The sequence below is a fragment of the Mastigoproctus giganteus genome, chromosome 13 (assembly GCF_048544385.1).
Source record: "Mastigoproctus giganteus isolate SK-2022 chromosome 13, ASM4854438v1, whole genome shotgun sequence".
NCBI classification, from domain to species: domain Eukaryota; kingdom Metazoa; phylum Arthropoda; class Arachnida; order Uropygi; family Thelyphonidae; genus Mastigoproctus; species Mastigoproctus giganteus.
The window spans coordinates 20,344,058-20,370,605 of NC_143587.1; the positions used below are offsets into that span (position 1 = coordinate 20,344,058).

General features: G+C 35.4%; 1 protein-coding gene across 1 annotated transcript in view; it reads left to right on the top strand.

The window, feature by feature from the left end:
- The window catches only part of LOC150075838 (protein Obscurin-like), a 598,361-nt gene that overhangs the window by 152,949 nt on the left and 418,864 nt on the right, over nucleotides 1–26,548 (top strand). The window contains exons 15-19 of the mRNA XM_090387723.1: nucleotides 3,846–4,079; nucleotides 7,657–7,810; nucleotides 14,416–14,591; nucleotides 21,631–21,718; nucleotides 25,744–25,922. Of these exons, the coding sequence (XP_090243849.1) occupies nucleotides 3,846–4,079; nucleotides 7,657–7,810; nucleotides 14,416–14,591; nucleotides 21,631–21,718; nucleotides 25,744–25,922 (831 nt within the window). The remainder of the gene's footprint in view (nucleotides 1–3,845; nucleotides 4,080–7,656; nucleotides 7,811–14,415; nucleotides 14,592–21,630; nucleotides 21,719–25,743; nucleotides 25,923–26,548) is intronic.

Consider the following 26,548-nt stretch of genomic DNA (forward strand, 5'->3'; position numbering starts at 1 on the left):
CCAAATGTCTAAGTGTGGTATTGACCTTGCGTGTAGCACAGTTTGTAGAATCGTCATCGTCCCCACCCTAGACTGAGTGGGTCCTAGTCCACTGTGGGGGTCCTAGTGGGATCCCACACCGAGTCCTAGACTGGACTCGAACTCAGGTGTTAAGTACCTGAGGTCAAGTCCAGTCTAGGACATGAGGAGTTTATGGGTGATTTTCGCAACGTGGATGGGTTAGTTGGTCTCAAGTGAGGATGGCATGGCTTTTTCTCTCGAAAACTCGGATTTCTCGTCTGACAAACAGAAAATGTACAGACAGTATATACGAAGCAATATGGTGTTAGTCGCTGATGCCCCCTAAAACATTTCTACTACTACTACTATTGCTACTACTATTCATGCTTTCAGGTAATACCATTAGATCATCTCCATTAGACTTTATGGTTGAAGTTATATAGGATTTATAATAGGATATACAGGAATTATATAGATATACTCTGATAGGATTTGTGCTCTGAGCAGGTTGGTTGGTTGTAACAGGATAGGTGCATCAGCAACTTAGGTGGTATTTTGTTGTTGTTTTGGGGTCTTAGGAGCATCTGCGACTAAGGCCATGTTGCTCCATGTACGTTGTCAGTAAATTGTGTATGTTCTGAGGTGTCTGCGTGGGTAGCACAGTGGTATCATCACCATCCTCCCCACACCGAGTGGAAAAGGCCCGGGTTCGAATCCTGTCGATGACACGAGGAACTTTAGTGGGCTTTTTTCACTCCGTGGCCGAGTTAGTCGGTCTCAGGCATAGATAGAAGGTTCCTCCCTCCCCCCTAGAAATTTTTTTTTTGTCCAGCAAACAGGTAAATCAACTAGAGAACACACGCAATTTACAGACAGCTAAATATATGTATATGGGTAGATGTAATCATTTACAGGGAACCCTAATATCTTTTTTTTTTTTTTTTTCTGAGGTTGATTTTCTGTTTTTGGATGAAAAACCCCTGTTTCTGGGAGAAAAAACAATGCTACCTTCATCTTAGACTGACTAACTCAGCCACATTATGAAAAAGACCCATAAAAATTCCTCCTGCCAGCAACGGGATTCGAACTCAGGTCTTGTCCACCCGGTGTCAGAGGACGGAAATCCTGACTTAGGCTGTATTACGTTGTATATGATATGTTTGTAAATTGCGTATGCACATTTTTTCTATTTGCTGTTTGCTGTACGAAAAACCTGCCTTCCTGGAGAAAAAGGCATGTTATCCTGGAATGGGACCAATTAACTCAGCTATGTCATGAAAAGTACAATTAAAAATTCCTTGCTTTAGTGACGGGATTCGAACCGAGGTCTTTTCCACTTGGTATCGAAAGGATTGTGAATATATCGCCTCTGCTACATACGAGATCTGCCTGAGTAGGGAAGTTCCCACCATCAAACTCAAGGAATTTTTAATTTATGCGAATACAAGGAAGAAAAAAACGAATCCAATTATACCCTTAGGAACCGATTGTGGGAAAGTCTTACACAATCCAGTTGATGTTGCACATGAATAATTATACAGGTACTTTGCATCTGTCTTTACTGAAGAAAGACCCTTCATGCTGAGAAGAAGCTGTGCAGGTGAGGCTGAGTTATATGAAATTAGTGATTTTGAAATTATAGATAAGTGTTTATTAGAAAAACTTTTGAGCATAAAGGCAAATAAGACCTTCTGTAGTTGATGACATATACCCAGTACTTTTAGGGAGGTTTCCAGGGAATGTTGAACCATTACAGTTAATTATGAGGGCATCTATGGACTGGAGAAGTGCTAATGTATCACTAATACATAAAAGTGGCTCTAAGAGCAAAGTTCGTACAGACCAGTTAATCTGACTTCAGTGGTTGGAAAAATCTTAAAAGCAATGATTAACAGTGCAATCCAGGAACATTTAGATAGATATGGCATTCTGAATAATGCATGACATGGTTTTGTTAAAGGAAAATCAATCATGTTTAACTAACTTAGTAAGCTATTTTGACACAGTTACTCATGAGCTGGATGTAGGGAACAATTTCAACATAGTTTAGGTGGAATTTAAGAAGGCATTTGACTCAGACACTCATGAGAGATTATTGTATAAGCTGGAACATGTTGGGATTACAGGAAAAATTCTGAGATGAATTGCTGGGTGGCTGTAGGGCAGAAGGCAGAGGGTTGCGATTAACCGATATTCTTCGGAGTGGAATCCCTCAAAGATCGGCTCTTGAACCACTGTTGTTTTTCATTTTCATAAATGACATCGATGAAGGGATAGAAAGTGTGATGTCAAAATTTGCTGATGACGTAAAGATTGGCAGAGTAGTTAATGATCATTATATGCCAAGCAGTGCTCCTTCAGGATGACTTGAACAGACTTCAAAGATGGTCAGAGAAGTGGCAAATATGTTTTAATGCAAGGTCTTGCACATTTGGGGAATAGTAATCCATAAATAAATTATACTCTTGGAGAGGTTGAATTAAAAACAGTGGAGAAGGAAAGGGATCTGTGAGTTATAATAATGGGCAGATATGAAGTTTTCTGAGCAGTGTGAACAGGAAGCCAGGAAATACCATTGTGAACTATCAATGATTTATCGAACATTACCCTGTAGAGATATGGAAGTCGTAGTCTCACTGTATAAGCTAATTGTAAAACCACATTTGGAATACTGTGTTCAAGTATGTAGACCTCCTCTGAAAAAAGATATTGAGGCTTGGCAACCAGTCACCTCAGAGATGGCCTGATTGAGGTTTATAAAAGAGGGGTTAGTAAAAGGAATGAAGGTGGAATTTTCACTGTTATGGAAAATTCCAGAACTTGGAGGCATAAATTGAAATTACAGGGAAAGAGATTTAGACTAGATTGTAGGATGTTTTCTTTTAGCCAGCGAGTCATTGATTGCTGGAACAGGTTGCTTCACAGGTAGTTGAGGCTGGCAGTTCAAATAAATTCATAGGTCATCTGGATAGTTTCCTATGTGAGGATGGAAGAAAAAAAAATTGTATTTTCTTATCTACTCATTTTTTTTTCTTTTTATTTTTCTGGCTGGTGCAGCAAAAGCTTGTGGTTTCCTTACGCTATATAGGTATTACTTTTACATTAATCGAAATGACACATTGTGTAGGAAGATCTGTCACTCCATTGCATCTTCAGCCACTGTTCTGCGATCGATAAATGTTGAGAATGGCACCACTCCAAATGCTATTTTGCATTGTAGACTATGATATTGGGCTTATGCACAGCTGCTCTATCACTGAACTATGCAGCTCCCTATAGATGATTGATGTGTTGATGAATATCCTTCGGCCTCTTGGAAATGCTGATGTTTTCCACAGGTAACACGAGGCAAGACGTATTATCTCAAACAGGTTACATGAGTTTGTGAGGTCATTGATACCCTTGTGTTATTGATTTAGATATCACATGTGGTCTTCCATCTTTGAATGATATTGGCCACAGTGGATTTTCATTGTGGTTGAAGCATTCAAACAAATTGCACTTTTGTGCACAGAAAGGTTATTAATGTGGCATCCAACCAGCTTCCCACATTGAAATACTAAGTTCCAATCCACAACCCATACTGGCTTCTGATGTTGTTCTCCTGCTGCAGAAGTAGACTCATGAGATTTATATTAGTATATCTGAGTTAATTTGCATGCACCAGAGACGTATGGCACAGTACACAACATTTGTCAATGGATGCCCAAAAACTTTTGATCATAGAGGTGTATGCAATTTTTTCTTTATGTATTTATCATTGGAAATTTAAATTTGATTTAAAATTAATTTTATCTTCAGTGTCCATATTATACATCATATAGTGTTCCCCTTTTTTTATATAGGAAGCAGCACTGCTAATTTAGAGTGTGAAGTGTCAGCAACTCCTCCAGCTACCGTAAACTGGATGAAAGATAACAAGTTAGTTACTGAGACAAATAAGAAAAAAATGACTTCAGAAGAAAATAAATTTGGTTTAACCATCAAGGAATTATCACCAGAGGATGGTGGATTATATACAATAGTAGCATCAAACTGTCATGGTACATCATCCTGTAGTGCTGTTGTTAATGTTACAGGTATGTAATTAAAATGTAACAGATTTCTAAAAATTTTAATAATACAAGGTAATGAAGGAGCTTGCTTATGCATTGGTAATGCCTACACACATCATTTCTACTACCAATGTAGTTTTAATGCATCGTTTTAATTATATCTCATATTGTGATATATAGTGGCAGACAAAAAAACTGCATCACCTTAAAAAAAGTAACATTTGTAGTGAAATGTATATGATATTGTTTGATTACAGTCATTTTGCTTGTCGCAAAGCAAAGGTATTGCATTAAAAGTGCTTCTATTGCATCAGACAGTAATTGCAAGGTATTGCATCAGCCATCTCTATAAGTACGGTGTTGGAAGGATATACATGCTCATTAGTATCCTGTTTGGGGGAGGTGTAAGCATGGCTCCATGGCTCTGTCCCAGGAAGGGCTTTCTACGCCTGCTATCGCTGATAAAATAGGCTGCCACCAGTCAACAGCATCCTGGGTGCTGAAATTAAAGAATGAAACCGATAATGCCAAGAGAAGACCTGGATCGGGCTGTAAGAGAGTGACTATGCCTTCCCAAGATCGATATTTGAAATGGCTATGCCTTCATAATCACCATGCTAGTGCTCCTGATCTAAAACTGGACTTTGAGATGGTCTCTGGTGTTGAAACAAGTGCGCGAACTATCCAAAGATGGTTTTCGGAATGTGATATGCATGCCTATCGGCCCAAGAAGAAGCCTTTGTTGACCCAACAAATGAGGAAGAAGCGACTTGCTTGGGCTAAAACACATATTTCATTGACAAAAGAGCATTGGGACACTGTCATCTTTTCTGACGAATCAAAATTCAACCTGCATGGCTCGGACGGCAAGTGATATGTCAGAAGACGAAAATTGGAGGCATACCATCCTGACTGCATAACACCGACTGTAAACTTGGCTCCATGTCAGATGGTCTGGGGATGCATAGTAAGCAAAGGGGTGGGATGAATTAAGTTTATTAACGGAGTGGCGAATGCAGAAACCTAAACTACTATCTTGGAGGAGTGCCTGAAACCTGTTATTAGGGATCACCACACAGACATTCAAAACTGCATTTTTTAAGAGGACTCAGAAACTTGCCACACAGCAAAATTGTTAAGTTTTATTCTATTTAGATTTAATGATTTCATACAGTACTTACACCAAAGTTTTCCCTCATTTTTCTCCCTTAAGGTGCAATCATACCTCAGAAATGCTGGCATTACAGTGTTGGACTGGCCTGGTTTGCAGATTTGAACCCTATTGAAAATTGCTAGTACATAATGCCATCTAAAATTGCTCAGAAGATTCAGCTGCAGGAGAGCACTGTAAGGGTGTGGTACCATGAAATTGGGCAATCGTATATCTAGAAGTTGATTAACTCTATGCCAGATCATTGCAAGGCTGTAATTGCAGCTCGAGGAGGAACAACAAAATATTGAGGATTTATTTTGCTGATTTACAGTACATAATACTATTATGTTAACTTGTCATTTCAGTTTATACATGTAAATGCAATAAAATGTTTGTTTGGTTTGGTTGTCATGATTGCCATTTGCATGATTTCTCATATTTCCATTAATTATGCATTTTACCCTTTGGGAAGATATTTATGGCAATTAAGTATATCAGGTGGAGTCTTTTTATTGGATTTCATTCACAGAGATATATATTTTCCATCTAACGAATGCATTTCGAACAGTGGATACCACCACTGAGACGCCACCACCACCACCACCACCAACGCCAGCTTGTTGGCCTCTGAGTGGTGGGTGTGCAGGTACCCTGTTGTTGCAATAGTGCAACTATTGCAACAACAGGGTACCTGCCCACCTACCAATGAGAGGCCAACAAGCTTCAAAACAATTACTACAACAATTCATAGTAATGAGGCCCTCATTACTATGAATAGGTAGCAACAGTCTTCCCTAATGGGTAAGCATTGCCTATTCAGGGGATTTATGAGTGGTTTAGTTCAGTGATTGAGCATGAGGAGTAACTGTCCCTTTCCTCTTTCGGTGGCATTTCTTCTTCCTCTCCTACTATCACTTTCCTACACCTTTTTGCTTTCCTAAGTCTAAATTGACAGTTTGTGGATAACAGTGTTTTATCCCATGCCATTTTTCTAACGGTGCCATCTAGGTGATGATATCTGCTGAGAATAAGTAACATTAGTTTTCTCCATAGGTGAAGTGTTACTTATTTGAGGTAGTGCAATACCATGGAAACTCGTTGTGAAGGCATTCACAATATGAGATATAATTAAAATGATGCATTAAAATTACCTTGGTAGTAGAAATGATGTGTGCATGTGTGTGCGCATTACCCATGCATAAGCAATCTCCTTTATACTCTTAGGCATTTAGCCAAGAAATATCTTTTAGAATACAAGGTGATTGTATTCTAAAAGAATACAATCCCAGATAGGAATTAAAGTGGCTACAGAGCTCCTATGATTAAAATAATGTGGATTTTTTACTGCTAACTGTTAATTTCCCAGAACTTGCTTTAATCCCCCCCTCCTTAGAAAATCTGGGGCCATCACTTTGTACAGATGAGGTGGCAATTTTGTTTTGCTTGATGCTGTATAACAGGAGTGGCCAACTTAATTTGTGATGCGATCTACTTTTTCCTTCAAAATGTGTCGCGATCTAACATCTCAAAAATTTCATTGCACAAATCGAGGGATGACTGTATATTTAAAATTCGATCAACCGAAATTAAATCCGCGATTGACTGGTAGATCGCGATCGACTCATTGACCACCCCTGCTGTATAAGATTGCTTCTTTTTACCATTTGCCACTACCTGTTCTAATACTACTATTAGTAACTTGCTTAGAGTGTGCAAAATATTTCTAGCTCTGCTGGCAACATGAACTCGCACATTAATTTTGTTGCCAGTTCTACCGTGCTATTGGGATATCATACACTTAAATAGAAAGGGTGCAAGAATATTTGCTGATGCTATCAAGGCAACTTTAGATGCATCGGAAAACTGCTAGCTTAGAGGGATATAGAGACTAATTGATTAACAATAGCTGCAGGAAAAGGTAAAAGTGGTCCTTGTACTGTATCTATTGGAACATGTGGATATTATCATGTGGTCACAAAGGAGCTGGATACAAAAAATTATGGTTATTGTATGTATCTACATATTCTGTTTTTACTGTTTATCGTATTTAACATTAAACCTAGTCTAACTACAACTCGTTATTTTATTTTCCGTTCTGCTCTGTGCTACATAATGAAAATAGCATAACTCTAACTGTTCAGAATTAGATATACATATATAAACTTTTTCATTGTTTTCAGGAAATTTTTTCCTGAATTGATTCTGAAATATGGCCCACATGTTATGAATGACTTTGTGTATGAACATGTTATCAACCACTGTTCAGTTTCTGCACACATATAATAAAACATTCGGCCGTGCATTCTAGAGCTTTTAGATGAGCACAGTTGAAGTTGATATTTGAACTTGCTACAAAGTTTTCTTGTATGTTTGATTTGTGCACAATTTTGAATTATTTACTTAGGTAAATTTTTAAAAGGAATTGATTTTTTTTAAATTTATTTTTAGATGAAGAAACTGCTCGACCTTTTACACCTGGAGGAACAGCACTTCCTTATCCTCCATCTTTCATAGAAAAACTAAAAGATATAGAACTAATGGAAGGAACATCTGTGAGATTTTGTGTTACTGTACAAGGAAATCCAGAACCAAAGGTTACTTTGTATGTATCACTGATAAAATGTGGTGTAATGTTTTTAAATATAATTAATATAGATATATATGATATTAAAAGCAAGATTAGTAAATATATTTTTAAAGAGCAGAATTTATCTAAATTTAATTATATTTATAATTTATTTATATATTTATAATTTCTGAGCATTTTTAAGGTTCTTTTTAGACTTCTATAACTTTCCATTATCAAATGGAATATAATTGAAATGCCAATTAATCAATTTTAGGACCAGGCAGTCATTCATTCTGTAATTTTCAATTAGGATCATACCCTAGGAATGAAGAAGCACTGAGGGCCTTACCCAGTTTGTGGACTATAGGTTAATCATTCATTGAATTCATTTCACAGTAGAAAATCTTCTTTTTCAGCTGTGGGATATTGTACTAATGCATGGGTTCACAACCTGAATGTGTACAGCTGGTGGTACACCTAATTGTGTTTTCCTATGTGAACCCATAAGAAAAAAAATGAAAATTAATTACATAGACATAACAATGTTCACATAATTTATTATTTATTACTGTGGCAGTCAATAATTTTCCAAATTTTTTAAATGGGTACTTTAACAAAAAAAGGTTGAGAATCCTTGTAATGTTGTGTTAGGATAGGTGATATAGTTATTAGAGAAAAGAGCCTATGACAAAAACTATTGAGCTTGAAAGTATAAGGCCTGGTGCTAATGGTATTTATCCAGTCATATTGAATGAAATTCTATGAAGGACTGCATCAAACCATTAGGGTTAATAACGAGGTTATATTTTGGACTTGGTGGGGGGGTGGACTTGGTGGGGGGTGGAATCCCTTTTATTGGAAGTGTCACCATCTCTCTCTATTTCACAAAGGGAGAGCTAAGTATGAGATGGGTAATTATGGACCAGTCAGTTTGACTTTGCAGAGGGAAGGTCACAGAGTCTGTTCATATACTTCTATATAGTGGTAGTAATGGAAAATGATGCAAGAAAGCAAGCTTATATAACATCAGCCAAAAAAAAAAACACCTCACCTGCCCATACCCTCCAAGAATTTGTCTAGTTCTCCCTTGAATTTATTCAACCCATCTACTTCCACAACAGATGGAAGCCTGTTCCAACAATCAACCACCTGCTGGCTGAAGACAAACTTCCACACATCTATCCTACAACCATCCTTCCTCAATTTGAATTTATACCCCCTCAAGCAAGTGGAAGAATACCATTAACATTCAGATTACTCAATCCAGTCAATCCTTAATGCGATAATCCCCACAGGTGCTTGATCTCAAGATGCTTCCATTTGCAGAACCGAAGCCTTTCTAGGTAAGAGCACTGTTTTATTCCCTTCACCAATCTGGTTGCCCTTCTCTGCATCACTTATTCCATCAGGTCTACATCCCTTCTAACGTAAGGCCTCCAGACTTGTATACAGTACTCAAGATGCAGCCTAACCATGGCCTTATAAAAGAGATAATCACTTCCTTATTCCTGCTAGCAAAGTTTCTGTATATCATTGACAAAACTCCATGAGCTGTCCTGGCACATGTCTGCACTGCTCAGAGAATTTTATGTCTGACTGCACAATTACCCCAGGTCTTTTTCATTCTCCACTACCCTGAGTGTAGTACCACACAGTTTATTTATTTATTGAAGTAAAGGAAAAGGAAAGGTTACATCTACCCCTAGACAGCAAACATTTGCTAGGAGGGTATGCTAGTTGATAAGTTACTCTGGGGTTATTACTGCTACCCATGTACAGTATCTTGCATTTGTCAGTGTTAAACTTCAACTGGCATTTCTCAGCCCATCGACCCATGTTGTTAACTTACCTGCGTTGTTTGTTTCTTGACCTACAATGTAAACAAAATAGGTTGCTTACTGTAATTTACTATCCATTCATTTACAAATTGTTTTCTATCAGCAGCATATTGAATTGAGCAGCAAATTGGTCTATTTTACTTGAGACATTCTGTATGGGAAATTAAATTGTTATGTTATTGATACATTATATTTTAGTATTTGCTTCAATTCCTAAAAAAAAATTGTATCTATGTACTTCTGTTCTCACTGAAAATTTAATTCACATAAATATATATATTTTTATTTGGTTTATTTCTTAAACGTTTTTAGGAATATATATTAAAACAGATTAATTTTGTGTAACCACCACTTCCAATTAGTGTTCAGCCTGATTCAGTTGGAAAGCCCCAGTTTATAACTTTGAAGTAGCAATATTAGCATTAGCATTAGTTGAGGCACATGATGCAGGAAAGCAAACTTATATAGTATCAGCCAAAAAAAAGAAAAAACCTTCCTATTTCACCCATCCGTTCACTCCAAATGTTTGCCTCCTAGGTCAACCTTAAATTTATTTAAGCTATCAACTTCCACAACAACAGATGGAAGTCTGTTCCAGCAATCAACTACCCGCTGGCTAAAGGCAAACTTCCACACATCTATTCTACAACTGTCTTTCCTCAATTTGAATCTGTGCTCCCTCAGGTTCTTAATCTGAGCAAGTGGAAAAATCCCATCAGCATTGAGCCTGCTCAAACCATTCAAGACCTTATACACCTCAATCAGATCACCTTGCAGGTGCTTAGACTCCACATGTTGCAACTTGTACAACTTAAGCTTCTCTTGGTAAAGCACAGCACACAGGGCTGAATTTAAACTTGTTGTGGCCCTAAGCTATAACATGTATTAGCTTAGGGTCCTTCTCTCTTACTGTTCACCTGTGACAATATTAAAGAAGGATTTCTTAAGATGGAATGAGGCCCCTTGTAATGTGAGGCCCTAAGCTGAGCTTGTTTAGCTTATACAGGGTGATTCACTACCAGTGCAACAAACTTGCAGGAAGTGTAGGGGGCACAAAGACGAATCGAAATCACATAGCATTGCAGGGTCTGAAATGACTTCATCATGCGGCAGAGGACGTTGAACGGGAGGTCGCGTGAACAGCACTCCCACTGGAAGTCAGCATTTGCGAACCGGTTCCCGAGGCAGTAGGATGGACGAGTATTCAAATGTTGAACTGGCCTGACATGCACCTCGCGTATGGAGCTGCAGACTGTAATGGGCGCGCCGCTCTGCGCTTGTACCAGGAACGTTTCCCGCACAGGCGTGCTCCTCATCATACGATTTTCGCACGTGTGCACAGAAGGTTATGTGAGACTGGTTGTTTCACGAGAGGTACCATGAATCGAGAATGAACAAGGAGGACGCCAGACAATGAGGAGAATGTCCTATGTCTTGCAGAAGGCAATCTGAGTACGAGTACTCGAGCGATAGGCCAACGATTGGGTATTTCCCAATCAACTGTATGGAGGATACTGTCAACAAACCAAATGAGTTCATACCATTTGCAACGCATCCAATCATTGGAGCCTGCGGATTATCCACTCTGGAGGACTTTTGCTACTTGGTTTCTTCAACAGAAATGGTTCGCAAATGCTGACTTCCAACGGGATCGCTGTTCACGCGACCTCCCATTCAACGTCCTCTACCGCATGACGAAGGCATTTCAGACCCTTCAATGCTATGTGATTCTGATTCGTCTTTGTGCCCCCTACACCTCCTGCAAGTTTGTCGCACTGGTAGTGAATCACCCTGTATGTAAATCTGGCTCCGAAAGCACCCCTTTGTTCCTCTCAGTAGTCTTGTTGCCATTCTCTGTACTTGTTCTAGCAACTCTACATCCTTCCTAAAATGAGGTCTAAAGACATGTATGCATTATCAAGGTGTGGACTGTTTGTTGCCTTATACAAAGGAATAATTACCTCTTTGTCTCTGTAGCAAAATTCCTATATCATTGACAAAACTCCATGACCTGCTCTGGTAGCTCATCTGTACTGCTCAGAGAGCTTCATATCTGACTGCATAATTACTCCTATTACCACACAGTTGATACATTTCTATTGGATTACCGCTACCCATATACAATAATTTTCATTTGTCAATGTTAAATTTCAGTTCCCACTTCTCAGCCCATCTGCCTAAGTTTTCTAGATCCTGTTGTAGTAACATACTGTCTTTACTGTCTTTAGTGTCATTATCAACCCTGCCAACCTTTGTATCATCTGCAAACCTGGACATTAAGCTTGATATACCTTCATCAATATCATTGATAAATACACAAAACAGCAATGAACCCAGCACCGAACCCTGGGGGACTCCACTAATAACATTAGTCCATGTAGAGCAGTGTCCATTTAGTACCACTCTTTGTCTTCTCCCACTCAACCATCCCTTTATCCAGTGCAGCAACTTGCCCTTAATGCTATACTGCTCCAGTTTGTACAGTAGTCTTCCATGTGCAACCATATCAAAAGCTTTCCTGAAATTCAAGTATATGATATCAAAATTAATTTTTGCATCCAGTTCCTTTGTGACCACATCGTAGTATCCAATCAAGTCTTGTCTGACCAATTTGTTTGTTAAGGGGAAGTCTTGTCTGACCAATCAAATTGGTCAGACAAGACTTCCCCTTAACAAACCCATGCTGTGTCTGAACTATTACTGCAGTCTTGTCTAGGTGATCCTGAATCACTTCTTTAACCAGTGACTCCATTATTTTCCCCAGAACAGAAGTTAAACTAACAGGTCTATAATTATTTGTATCACCCTTTGAACCCCCTTTGTGAATTGGGGATACATTTGCACTTCTCCAGTCTGTGGGGACCTCCCCCGAATCTAAGGGTTTGCTAACTTCCCTCACTGCCTCCTTCAATATAACTGGATAGATTCCATCTGCCCCAGTGCATTTTTTATGTTTGACTTCAACAATTACTGCTCCACTTTACTTTCCATTATTACAAAATCATTTAGCTCCCTGTTAGAGTTTAGTGAACTTCTGTCCTCCCCTTCCTTACAGAATTCCTCATGTGTGAATGTAGATGCAGAATACTCATTCAGTTTGTCAGCTATCTGAGCAGAATCATCAAGAGTCAAATCACCAACATCAAGTGGACCAATCTGATTCATCCCCTTCCTTCTAGCATTACATAAGTAAAAAAGTCTTTGTTGTTTTTTTTGCATCCTTTGCCAAGGATTTCTCATAATCAGCCCTTGCTTGCCTAACCTTCTTTGTGACTTGATTAAAGACTAGCTTATATCTGCCATAGGCTTCTGTGTCACCTGATAATTTATATGTAACCCATACATTTTTCTTCTTTGCCATGAGCCTCATTAGTTCACCTGACATCCATTTAGGTTTAAATCTTGTATAGGATTTCTTAGTTGGTATGAAAAGCCTAGTAGCTTCCAAGATTAATTCCTTGAAAGCTTCCCATTTAAAATTTGCTGTTATTAACATCATCAGTTGATCCCACTGTATAGAATTTAAAAATTTTCTGAGACCACTGTAGTCACTTTTACAAAAACAAAAGCCCTTCCCTTTGCCCTTGATGGTAAAGAGAAGGATTTTTGTTTTACTTACATCTTTAAGTAAATCCCACATCAGTACACTGTGATCACTGTCACCTAGTTGTTCCTTTATCAGCAAATTCTTAATGCATGAATAATCACTGTTGATAATCATATCAAGAGTATTACTCCCTCTGGTTGCCCCTCGAACATGTTGCTGTAGCAAACAATCCTCCAATAAATCCACAAAAGTCTTGCTAGCGTATGAGTGACCAACCACAAGTTTCAAGTTTCAGTTAATATCTGGGAAGTTAAAATCCCCCATTACAAGACATTCTGATTTACTAGTCACTCTATTTCTCTGCATAATTGGTCATTGTACTCACCAGAGTCATTAGGCCTATAACACACTTTTACTCTCATTTTCCTTTTCCCAGTGCTTATATCACACCAAACTGACTCAACATTGCACTGTCCACCCATGTCAACTGGATGCACTTCCTTAGATTTTATGTGTTTCTTAACTAACCATATAACCCCTCCCTTCCTACCCTTTCTATCCTTTCTGTACACATTGTACTCCCCAAATTCCAATTCTGCACCACTTATATCTGTGTGACACCATGTCTCTAATATCCCAACAATATCTGTCTTTGATGTCTTGATCAGCACTTCAAATTCATCAAATTTATTTACTATACTTCTAGCATCGGTGTAAATGCAAGTATACATGCACCAGTTCTTACTCTTAGTTACCCTAACCCAGCCCATGTATTTACTTGTTCCATGATGACTCCCAGCAGCTCTTGAAATTCCCATCAACCTGCTCTCTAGGCTGCTGCTCATTACAATAGAAGCAGTGCAAGAATCACTTTTGCTTCCGCCTGCTGTTACTCTTTTAGTTAATCTTTTAGCAGTTTTCCGACTCACCTAACACTGTCTCAATAGCAACAGCAAATATTCTTTCATTCTTTCTATTTAAGTGTATATCATCCCTGTAGAAGCAGTCTCTCTGTTAGCAAGCACAGACCATGCTGAAAAAATTCTGCCCCATTAATGGAGATCTGAATGTAATTCTTGAATGGCATAACTTTGAAATGATAATGCATATTTATTATAATAATTATTATCTTAACATTATATAATAGCATTAGATTATTGCAGTAGTAGTATTCACTTTTATTTTAACAATAATGCTAATAACTTTGAGCTAAATTAAATTAAACAGTTTATAATTTGAAATTGTTTTCACAGTTACAAAGATGACAAGGAACTTATACAAGATGAACGGATAAAAGTTGGAACAGAAAACAAAGAGATGTATGAACTCATTTTGGAGAATGTATTATCGACTGATTCTGGCAAATATTCTTGTGTGGCAGTTAACAAAGAAGGACAAGATGTTACTGCTGGAAATATATCAGTAACAAGTGAGTGTTATATGCATTCTTTTCTTTGTGGCTATAGAAGTTTGTATCCTTTTGTATACTTCTGATAATTTCTTTTATTTAAGTGAATTTTTTGAAGTTGTGTTATACCTTTCGATGAGGTGGATGCAATATTTTTGCAAATTTCATTATCATATGAAATTCTGTTATGCAAAATAAAACATCTGGATGTTGGATGTCTGCTAGCAATATCATTTTGATCTTTATGACATCAAACCAGAGAATCTTTGAATTCTTCAGGAGAGGTGCTGTATTTGACATTTATACCTGCATAGATGTTGAAAGAGAAGAACCACAAGATACTGCCATTCAGGAAAGTGAATGTAAATCTTTCAGAAATGTAGCAAAAACTACAATTTTTCAGTTGTGCATTCAAGGAATAGTTATTGAAATTTAGAACCTCACTCTCAAAATTTTTCCTTCTGAAATCTTATGGAAGGAAACAGAATTAATAAAAAATATTATAAGTAAACTAAATGAGGTACATGGTTACATTCCTTGAAAGGGTAAATTAGATTTTTTTCCTTTCTTGAAGCCACCACAAGGAGTGCTTCACATATCATAGGATCCATTGTGATAGTTTACATTTGAAGCACTCCACATGGTAGCTTCATGATATTCATACATTATAGGTTAGGAAAAAAAAAATATTTTTTAAATATTAATATTAGTTGAGGCATATGATGCAAAGAACCCAACTTATACTGCAACAGCAAAAAAAAAAAAAAAAAAACATTGCACATTGCTTCTCCATCCCTTCTAATAATTTGCTAATCATTCCTTAAATTTATTAAAACTACCCACTTCCAATACCAGATGGAAGTTTGCTCAAACAAGGTAGTTACTATCCATAGAAGATCATATCCTCAACCCTCCTTCTACAGTTAAGTGATTCATTCATTATGCAGATGTTTGTTTGTTAGTTATTTGGTTTTTAGGAGCATTAGCAACTAAGGCCATATTGCTTCGGGGATATGTGGTGGTCATTCCCTAACCTTTCCGCATCCTCCGTATTTGGTGGTCACAGGCTCTAACCCCAGTCTAATCAAGAAGCGTATGCTACGCACTGCTGCTGCTCCTGCCCATCTGGCTACAGAGGCACCCTCATTATGCAGGTGATGTTCTTATAATTTCTGACAAACAAACTATAAACAACCTTTTCTCAAAGTTTAATTCAGTCCACTCTATACAAAATACACAACTGAACTTGAACAAAATAATAGTATAAACTTAAAAAATGTTTAAGCATAATGATCATTTAAAAACTTGTATTTATAGGGAAAAAAAAAAAGACTTATACAGGGAAATTTTTGCACTTTTATTCACATCATCCATACAGTGTTAAAAAATTCTATTTATATATACAGGTTTACAGTGCATTTATATATTGCATATTCATAATAAAAATGATTTACAAACAGAATTACAATACAATACTTAACTAATGCTTTCTTAAAAAGAAAATATCCTTATAAATTAATCCAAGAAACCATACATAAAGCAAAAAAAAGTAGATTAAAGAGTCCTCCTGCAATAAAAAAATCAGTTACTAACACAAAATAATTCTGCCTTATCATTGTCAATTGCCCAGATAACTTAAAAATGTGCTTTCTAACAATGACGTCACTTTAGTTCTGGTTCTATAATAGAATCAACACACTTTAACAGCTATAAAGACACCTTCAAATAGAATATTCAAAATGTTAACAACACAGTATACTAAATCCTTTGCCAACAAGAATGTAATACACGATGTAGCACCTCTAACATATCTAATAGTAGAGCTCATTACTATGAAGCCAGTTTACATACACAATACCATGGAACTGAACTCAGCCAACATGCCCAATCAGCTTTCCGCCGACCTCAGATTGATTTTGCTATAACATTAGTCAAATTATCTTCTAGTTATAAATTAACCACTTATGAAAGACTAGGCCACCTCCGTAGCCAGGTGGGCAGGAGCAGCAGTGCATAGCACACGCTTGAGTCCACAACCACCAAATACGGAGGATGTGGAAAGGTCAGGGAATGACCACCGCATATCCCCGGAGCAATATGGCCTTAGTTGCTAATGCTCCTAAAAACCAAATAAACAAAGCAAACAATGAAAGACTAGTAATAGAATGGTTTAAACATAATACACAACTTTCAGTCGTTAATGTTAAATTACCAAAAACGTTTTCACTAATATGGTACTTGAACAATGTAAATTTCCTATTTACGTCTGAGTTGCACCATGGGAATTAAGACTCATAACACTCTTTCTCCCTTTCATTGTTCAGAACTAACTGAGGATGATACTCGAAAGTTCACCATTTGAACTCTTGGTTCTGCCATATGATTTTAATACCAAGCAATTTTCTATGATGAATACTAGAGAAAAGTGCACCCTCCTCTATTGTATCTCATTTTAATAGTTTTTAATAAGTTTTTAATGGTCCGCATTTCTTTCTAATTTAATCTCATTAAATCCAAACCCAAGAAGTAAAGAGATAAGTCCCATTTAATAAAGTATTCTAATTCTTCTTGTCAATTCATTCCTGGAACTCAGGGTTATCCACAAAATAATTATAAGTTATAAATGCATATTTCTTAAGCAGAGGATATTGTTCCATTTTAAATTGATCAATCTTTCTCTCACTCCCTCCCTCCCTTCCTCACCTTCCCACCCTACATATTATTTCTAATTTTAGAGATAATCAAGCATTAGTAAATTAAAATTACTGATCCTGGATTGAGATTTTCATAAAATATAACTATTACCTTCATAACTAGACAGACCATTTTATCTAAAATTTAGTGATTCACTGAGCAGTGGCCTGTGTCTAGTAGTTTAAGCAACAAAAGCTGCCCATTAATAGGATGGACAGCTCTTGTTGTGTCATCCTATATATGCAAAATATGTCAGTAATTTATGCATTATTAATCATATCTAAAAAAATAGTTTTCTAGATATTAATAGTACAGTACTACAAAATCAGCATGTAATCTTGTATTTATTTTACAGATACCTGTTTTTTTTTTTTGTTTTTTTTTCAAAAAGTATTTCATGCATAAAATGCTTTTTTTTTTTGTATTTTATTAATTAACTATATTTTATATAAACTATAAGAAATAGGCCTGTTTTGAGATTCACTTTGGATTGCATACTTTTCTTTTTAAAAATTGAAAGAGCTAAAAAAAAATTGGTTAAAAATTTAATTCTTTGGATGTGAAGTTTAATATTTATTCAGTCATCTACACATTTAAAGGGTATTAAGAGAATATTGTCAGACTTTAGTAGGAGATATGTCACGGGAAAAAATGCATAGTTACCAAGAAATAACTGACTGCTTTGTGCACTGTTTTTATTTGTTTGGTATCTTATATTTTGTCTGTGCTATTTCCTAAAAAAAAAAAGATATTTGTAATTTAAGTTGGTGCTGTGTTTTTTTGCAATTTTCAGGCTAGTTGATATTCTATATCAAGAAACAGAGTCTTTATTGCAAAAAGATTTTACAGTAGCAAAAAGTCATAGTGCTTTAAAGAGAGTATTAAAAATGTTTTAATGACAGAAAAGATTCTTTAAAAAATATCAGTTACACACTGGAGAAAGTTGAAGAAACAGGATCTGTTGAGGTTAGTCACAAAGGAATTGTTAGTTAAATGAAGTCTGAATTGAAGGTATGGACTGGGTTAAAATAATTAACTGAAGATGATGGGTTAAAATAATTAACATTAATCTCTTAAGTTTAAACAAAAACTAAAGAAACTATTAGTTGCATTATGGCAGTATCAGTTTATAATTCACATCACTTAGGAATGAACTATGGAATAACATAATATGATTTTAAAGAAGGCCTGAACAACTATACAAAATAGTATGCTGCAGATACTGGGCAGTTGACAACCGTTACCCATTTTTATACTTTCTTCATAGATATCATAGATTATCAGAAGTTTTGGTCTACAGATGAATTCCATTTTCAGATGTAGAGAATCATCATTTTTTGAACTATGACCTCTCAGTGTTATGCTAAAGTTCTGACAGATCTTTCACTCCTTTTGTATAAAGTATTGGGCAGTTGGATTCAAAATATTTTTCAAATAAGATTGCATCAGCACTGTATATGCCCTCATAATTAGCACTGGGTTATAATCACTGTCTTTCCACACTGATAAGGCTTGTATATGGAAAAGGCATGAATTTGAATGCCATCAAGATGGAAGGAACCTTTATGGACTTCCCCTTCCCCCACCAGGGTTGAGTTAGTTGAGCTTAGCTGGACATTACTTGGTTTTATCCCCTCCTGGGAAAATATGGATTTTCATCAAAAAAAAGAGGCAAACCAACCATGGACCACATGCAATTTATAGACAAGTTATGCTGATGTGTCATGGCCTTAATTGTCTTTGCACAAATTCAAAATAATCTCAACATCTGAATACCCATTTTTATGAGTAATTTCAAACCCTGATCATTTTGGATACAGATAGCTATGACTGTTTTCTCTGAACATTAGTCCCTGTGGCTGTTTTTTGTAAGATTACCTTAAAGGTATTATGTAGGAGTTATCTGCTTACAGCTGAGATACTGAAAATTCAGATAGCTATTGTTGTAGCAAATACTGATATGACAGTTGACTGCATCACTGCAAAATTATGCAACTTGTTTGAGCAAGTTGCATAATTTTGTTCTTGAAGTACGAATTATGGATCTATAGAGCATTTTTTTGTTAGAAAGGCCATCTATGATTGTGAATCGGGACAAAGGAAAAAAAGGACTTGGATGTAATACCAACTAAAAATTATAACATATAAGATTAGACAATAAGTATAATCAGATAACAAAATTAAACAATAAACAAAAAAGTTTTTAGAAATTGAGCTTTTTAAACAGTGGTTTATTGGTTTATGTTTATTGCTTATGTTTATTGGAAATTGAGCTTTTTAAACAGTGGTTTATGTTTATTGCTTTATACTTGACTTTTTGTGCAAGAAGTCTTGTTTTCCTTTATAAAGAAAGTATAACTTCAGCTGTAACTTATGCACAGGCATTACACGTTTATGACTTAAAATCATTATAAAAGATAAGACTGACAAATAGTTAGTTATTTCTTGTTGACCCAATAAATATGTACATATGTGTATCTGCAGTGAGTGAGGTTTCAAAAGTCTTGAATAATGAAATGTTTCTTGTTATCCCAATTATTCAGTAATATGAATAACTAGGGTGACTTGAAATTAATGTCCCTGTATGTATCAGCACTAAGTGCTTTCAGTGCAAGTGCAGAAGTTTGTAGATAGCACCTAATAAAGACAGGACCATCACATATTGACAGTTCTCAGAATTTTGGAGAAGTTAAATTTCTAGGATCAATGAACAATAGACCAGGATCAGGAAGACACACAAATATTGAGCAACAGCTGGAGTTATTGTAAAAGTTGTGTCTGGTCCTTAGTGGTTCATATATGAAATTATCCAAGAAAAATACGAAAAGTTCTTAGATCGAATTCTGCAGAGTCTTAAATATAATCTGGTTTAGTCATGAGCTTGGTAGAGATGTTAAATAAATGGCCATATTGAGCATAAATAAAATATTTATGCTCAATATGGCCAACATGGCTAGAGAAGTTTATAATTTCATTGGAACTGTTTTTATTGTAACCAATATACAAGAATAGTTAACAGTGGAGGCACATTTTTTGTGGCATTGCAGGTTTAATCTCGTAATGTGCATATCCATGTCCATGTAATGTACATCACTTCAGGATCACAGCCAACCCTAAATATAGATGAATAACATATTGTGAGTACGTCTTAAAAACTTTTATGAAACCAACCAGCCTTGACTTTTTTTATGTGTGCATATTATTTTTCTTATGTTACAGAACTTTTGTGACATCCTGTATATGTATGTATATAGGTAGGTGTATATAATATTTTGTAATGAATTTATTGAGATACCATTTATATGGAGGAAGGCCTTTCCCAAGAATGCAGCAAATTTCAGAAAAGGAAGATTTCATAGTACATTTACTGTTTTAATTTGGAACATGTAAAATGTCATAGTTGCTATAAATATGTATAGTAAGAGTGAGGCGTTTGAAGCATATAAGAAATGGATGTTTCAATTATCATAGTTTTTAAAATACAGTAGTATAAATAGAACAGTATCAGATATACCAAAACCTTATTATAATAAACGTTCTCACACTGGATATAGTGCTTCTCATCCATCTAGAATCACTCTTACAATTTGTATTTCTGTGTTTCAGAAGATTTATTGTAATCGTTAGAACTTTATTCTTTTCATATAGAATATAGTTTTTGTATACTTTGAAATGCTGAATACTTTCATCCTTTCATGTGGTTTAGAAACTCTTATGGGAAATTTCCATATGGCCTAGGTTTAGTTCTGAAATACAGAATTAAATAGGAAATTTTCTATAAATTATAGTTTAAATTAAATTTGATTATTTTCAAAAATTAAGAATCAAATCAGCCATTTTATCATCGTTCATCATTTTTTCCCCCATTTATTCTCCTCTTGTAATCTTATACAATAAACAGTTCTTATAGTAATTCCAGAATCATAAATTTCTATTTTTTTGTTTTTCAGGAAAATCCCCATTAAATATCTTTATACTGAACGTTTTTCATTAAACTGATTTCTTAATTTAAAAATAAATTAATATAAATAACAAACACTTTTTAAATAATTTTTCTCTAATCACAGGGTTCTTCAATCAAATTTTCTCTAATTAGAACTTTAAATATGATAATAAATATTTTAGTTTATTAAATAAATGCATGATACCAGAGTCATGTCAGATAGTATGCCTGGGGCATGCTTTCTTAGTGAAAGTTTTGACTAGCAGAGTGAAATTATTAACTGAGGTGCATAAACTTGCAATGTTACTGACAGTAATATAATGCATGACCTACTACATACACCAATGCTTTTACATCTGTGATGAATTTCACAGAGATTGCATGTTTATACATCAAGCCTGCATTCTTACCTGTTTTGTTCAGAGCAGAAAGTCTTCTTCCAAGGCTTAGAAGAGGAAGAAGTGGAGGCAGAAAATCTTTTGGATGATGGAGGAGGACTTGAATATCAATGGTAAGGATAGTTGATTATAGTGTTTTTCATTTTACATTTGATATTTCCATTAAAATTACACAAATACTTTAAGTTTAGACAGTGTATGGTGTGTCAGTTGTGCTACCATGTGTCATTTGATAGTAGGTAAATTAGAAGGAATGAAGTATGCAACACATTAATTTTTAGATGTTAGTAGGATTGAGCTAGGTTATTAGATTAGTGCCAAGGCAACTCAGATTGCCCTCATAGCAGTGTAATAGTTATGATCACACTGTTTTTCCACATCCTGAGTTTGGGACTTATCGAGACAGAAGGAACTTTTATGGGCATTTTCACACCATGAGTTAGTTGGTATTCTCTGGTTAGTTGGCAAACCAAGCCTGTGACTACTAAATACGATAAGTATTGGTATTGACTATGTATAAATATAGTGCAAATGCATCAGGAATACATAGCTGTATCTGAATAAATCAGATTATTAATAAAACGGCATCGTTTTAAGTTATATCTCATATTGTGAATACCTTCACAACGAGTTGCCATGATATTGCACTACTTCGAATAAGTAACGCTTCACCTAAGGAGAAGACTAATGTTACTTATTCTCAGATGGATACCACCACCCAGACGGCACCGTTTCAGGGCTATTTGGCCCTTCTTCGGTGGGTGGGTAGGTACCCGAGTGATGCAATGATGGCAAAACAGTTATGAAGTATAACTCCACAATATGAGAGATGCCTGATGGTGTATCATGTATTTAGACTCAAGCGTTTAGGGCATAAGCCTCAAGCTATGAAGGAGTCTAGACTATGTATAAATATAGTGCAAATGCATCAGGAATACATAGCTGTATCTGAATAAATCAGATTATTAATAAAACGGCATCGTTTTAAGTTATATCTCATATTGTGAATACCTTCACAACGAGTTGCCATGATATTGCACTACTTCGAATAAGTAACGCTTCACCTAAGGAGAAGACTAATGTTACTTATTCTCAGATGGATACCACCACTCAGACGGCACCGTTTCAGGGCTATTTGGCCCTTCTTCGGTGGGTGGGTAGGTACCCGAGTGATGCAATGATGGCAAAACAGTTATGAAGTATAACTCCACAATATGAGAGATGCCTGATGGTGTATCATGTATTTAGACTCAAGCGTTTAGGGCATAAGCCTCAAGCTATGAAGGAGTCTAGACTATGTATAAATATAGTGCAAATGCATCAGGAATACATAGCTGTATCTGAATAAATCAGATTATTAATAAAACGGCATCGTTTTATGGCAACTCGTTGTGAAGGTATTCACAATATGAGATATAACTTAAAACGATGCCGTTTTATTAATAATCTGATTTATTCAGATACAGCTATGTATTCCTGATGCATTTGCACTATATTTATACATAGTCTAGACTCCTTCATAGCTTGAGGCTTATGCCCTAAACGCTTGAGTCTAAATACATGATACACCATCAGGCATCTCTCATATTGTGGAGTTATACTTCATAACTGTTTTGCCATCATTGCATCACTCGGGTACCTACCCACCCACCGAAGAAGGGCCAAATAGCCCTGAAACGGTGCCGTCTGAGTGGTGGTATCCATCTGAGAATAAGTAACATTAGTCTTCTCCTTAGGTGAAGCGTTACTTATTCGAAGTAGTGCAATATCATGGCAACTCGTTGTGAAGGTATTCACAATATGAGATATAACTTAAAACGATGCCGTTTTATTAATAATCTGATTTATTCAGATACAGCTATGTATTCCTGATGCATTTGCACTATATTTATACATAGTCTAGACTCCTTCATAGCTTGAGGCTTATGCCCTAAACGCTTGAGTATTGGTATTGATGAATTATTGTAAACTCTACTGACTTGGTTGTCGTGCTGGAGTATAAACAGAAAATTTGGGGCCTGACGTAGCCCAGTGGTCAGGAGCAAGAGTGCATAGCACGCATTCCTTGAGTGGACTAGGGTTCAAGCCCGTGACTACTAAATACGATAAATATTTGTATTTACGATTTATTGTAAACTCTACTGACTTGGTTGTCATGCTGGAGTATAAACATAAATTTAATTTTTAGACCTAATTAGTATAATTATATTTAGTTGTCTTGGCACAAAATCAGAAACAAACAAGGAAGCACCTCAAGTTAGGTTCTGTCATTGTATCATGTCTGTAAATGGTGCTTGTTTTAAAGGTTAGTTTATCTGGTTTGTAGAGTGAAAATCTGGAATTAACAGTTAAAACTTCTCTGAATGTGGATTTTCTGTTTATTAAAAAACAAAAAATCCCATAACCTCTGCTTGAGACTGATAGATTTGGCTTTAAAGAAAATAATTGGAAAAAAGTTACATCCATTATTGATGAGATTTTGAAACCTGACCTTTCCATGTGGCAGCCAAAGTTTTTATGCGCTAAGCCTTGAAGACTGACAACTATTATTAGGCTTAAGTTATTCAAAATATGAGCTGCATCATTGAGATCTGATGTTTAAATGTGATTTGAAAGGATTTACAGGTTTATTCTGCTTTTTTTCAATAGTTAGATTAATTTTAAAACATTTAAAATAGTTAGATTTTAAATTTTAAAACATTGATTATATTATATTTAAGGTAAAAAAAAACCATCATGGCCAATTAAATAAATTAGTGGTTTAGGAAGGTCATTCTTTGGTGGTTGGCTGAATTTTGATAGTCATAAGTAATGCTATTATCTTAATATTCAGGATTCAAATGCTTTGAGAAACATTACTTTTAAACAGAAAACATTGCTGTACAGCTGCTTTGCTATTTGTTTAAAATATGACACACTGCCATAACATCTCAGACTTACTGGCTTCTCATCAGATAGTTTGTGGTCTTTGATTATTGAATCTCTGATGACTTGTGATTAATGAAGCATTCTATGGGCTGACATGTTATATAGAAAATATAAACTTGAATTTTTAATATAATGAAAGCCAGTATATGAATATCTCCATGGCAGTTTAGTTGGCACAATACATCACATCTCTGCCACTCTTTTGGAGAGGTTTGGATTCAATTTCCATCATTGACTGAAGGAATTTTTAAGGTCCTCTTTAGTTGAGGCTGTAGTTAGTCAACCTGAGGCAGAAGGGAAGGATTTATCCCTATGACTTATTCTGGGTTTTTCAGCCTACACAACATGCAAATTGCCCTGTGAACATAATTTTATAGATAAAAATATAATATGGTTATGAATGACAAGCTCTGGTGCCATTAAAAATTTTGCTTAATTTTGCATTGAAAGACTTGTCTTTTCAAACCCTTGTTTGCTATTGTTCTGTTAATAATATATTTTCCTTAGGCACTCTTATAATAAGCATTGTTTATTTATAGTGTAACACTGTGACAATTTGATAGCTTCAAAATATGAAAAATCAGTTTCCTGTAAAAGCTTCTGCCTTTTTAATAATAAATCCCCCCATTGCTTATTGTAATCAAATGCATATATAAATCCTGTGATTAAGTTTAAACCAGAGTTGAATGCTTATGATGAAATGCATAAAACAATATAAATAAATATTTATATTGTTTTATGCATTTCATCATAGACCATCATACTTCTGTTAATGCTGATCATAGTCATGTTGTTAAAATAACTCCTTGAGAGGAAGCAGTTGGTGTCTGGAAGGCACTCTTACTTGATTCCCTTTTATTTTTCTAGACAATGGCAAGTACTCATTTAATAAGTGGATAAGTGCAGATCAGTATTCTGGTTTATTACTATACAGATACCTTAACCAGTCACTGTGCTGTGCTGTGCTATGCTAGCCAACTGTGTGTTTAAAAACACAGAATTTCTCAATGGCACTGTACAAAAAGGCTAAATACTGATCATTTAAATTTGTACATCATATTAAGATATAGAGTATTGGTAAATATAAATTATAATTAGAAAATAAATATTTATATTGTTTTATGCATTTCTAGATACATCCAAAAAATATAATGCTTAATTTGTTTTTTTTTTTTTTTTTTTTGTTCTGTGTTTTTGCTTTTTCCTGGAGGCTTAAGGATGGAAAGGAGTTTGAAGCAAGTGAGAGATTTAAAGTGTCATTTAATGAAGAAGAAGACACGTTGGCTCTTGTATTTCAACATGTCACACCAGATGATGCTGGCCTGTACACATGCGTTGCTAGCACCTCTAGCGGAAATATTTCATGCAGTGCTGAGCTCACCGTTCAAGGTAGCTTCAGACCATACATAATATTAGCATGACATTTTTATTTGCTTGCCTGTTATTTCAGTAGAGCTGGCATGAATTGGCCTATTTTTAAATGCATATATCTGAAGTTAACTTGTACAATAGAAATAATTGCATGTCATATATGTAGAAATGCTAATGCTTGTTACCATTGGACATTTTTTTATTGTTTTATTAAATATTTAAATTAATAAAAATTAAATCATAAACACAATTGTAAAGCTGGTGAGGTTTTAAAGGCTTTTTATAAAAAAAAAAATCTTTAAATCAAACATTAAATATTTTAGGTTTCTAAACAGTTCATAAATTATTACTAAACTCTGCAGTTTTATGATATCAGAAATAACTAAACAATTATAAAGTTATTTAAAAATTCATAGCTAAAACATCATAAACATATAAATATAAAATCTTTATAAAGATTGCTTTCAACAGTTTACTTTTCATCCAACTCCATTGTATTTATCTCCCACACACAATCTCTTTTCCATGTGTATGTGTTTTCAACTTCTGTCAATTCAGAAATTTCTGTTGTTTTTGTATTTTTCAGTAACGACATTGTAATTATGATTTTTATCACAATTACACGATATTATGTACTTGAACAA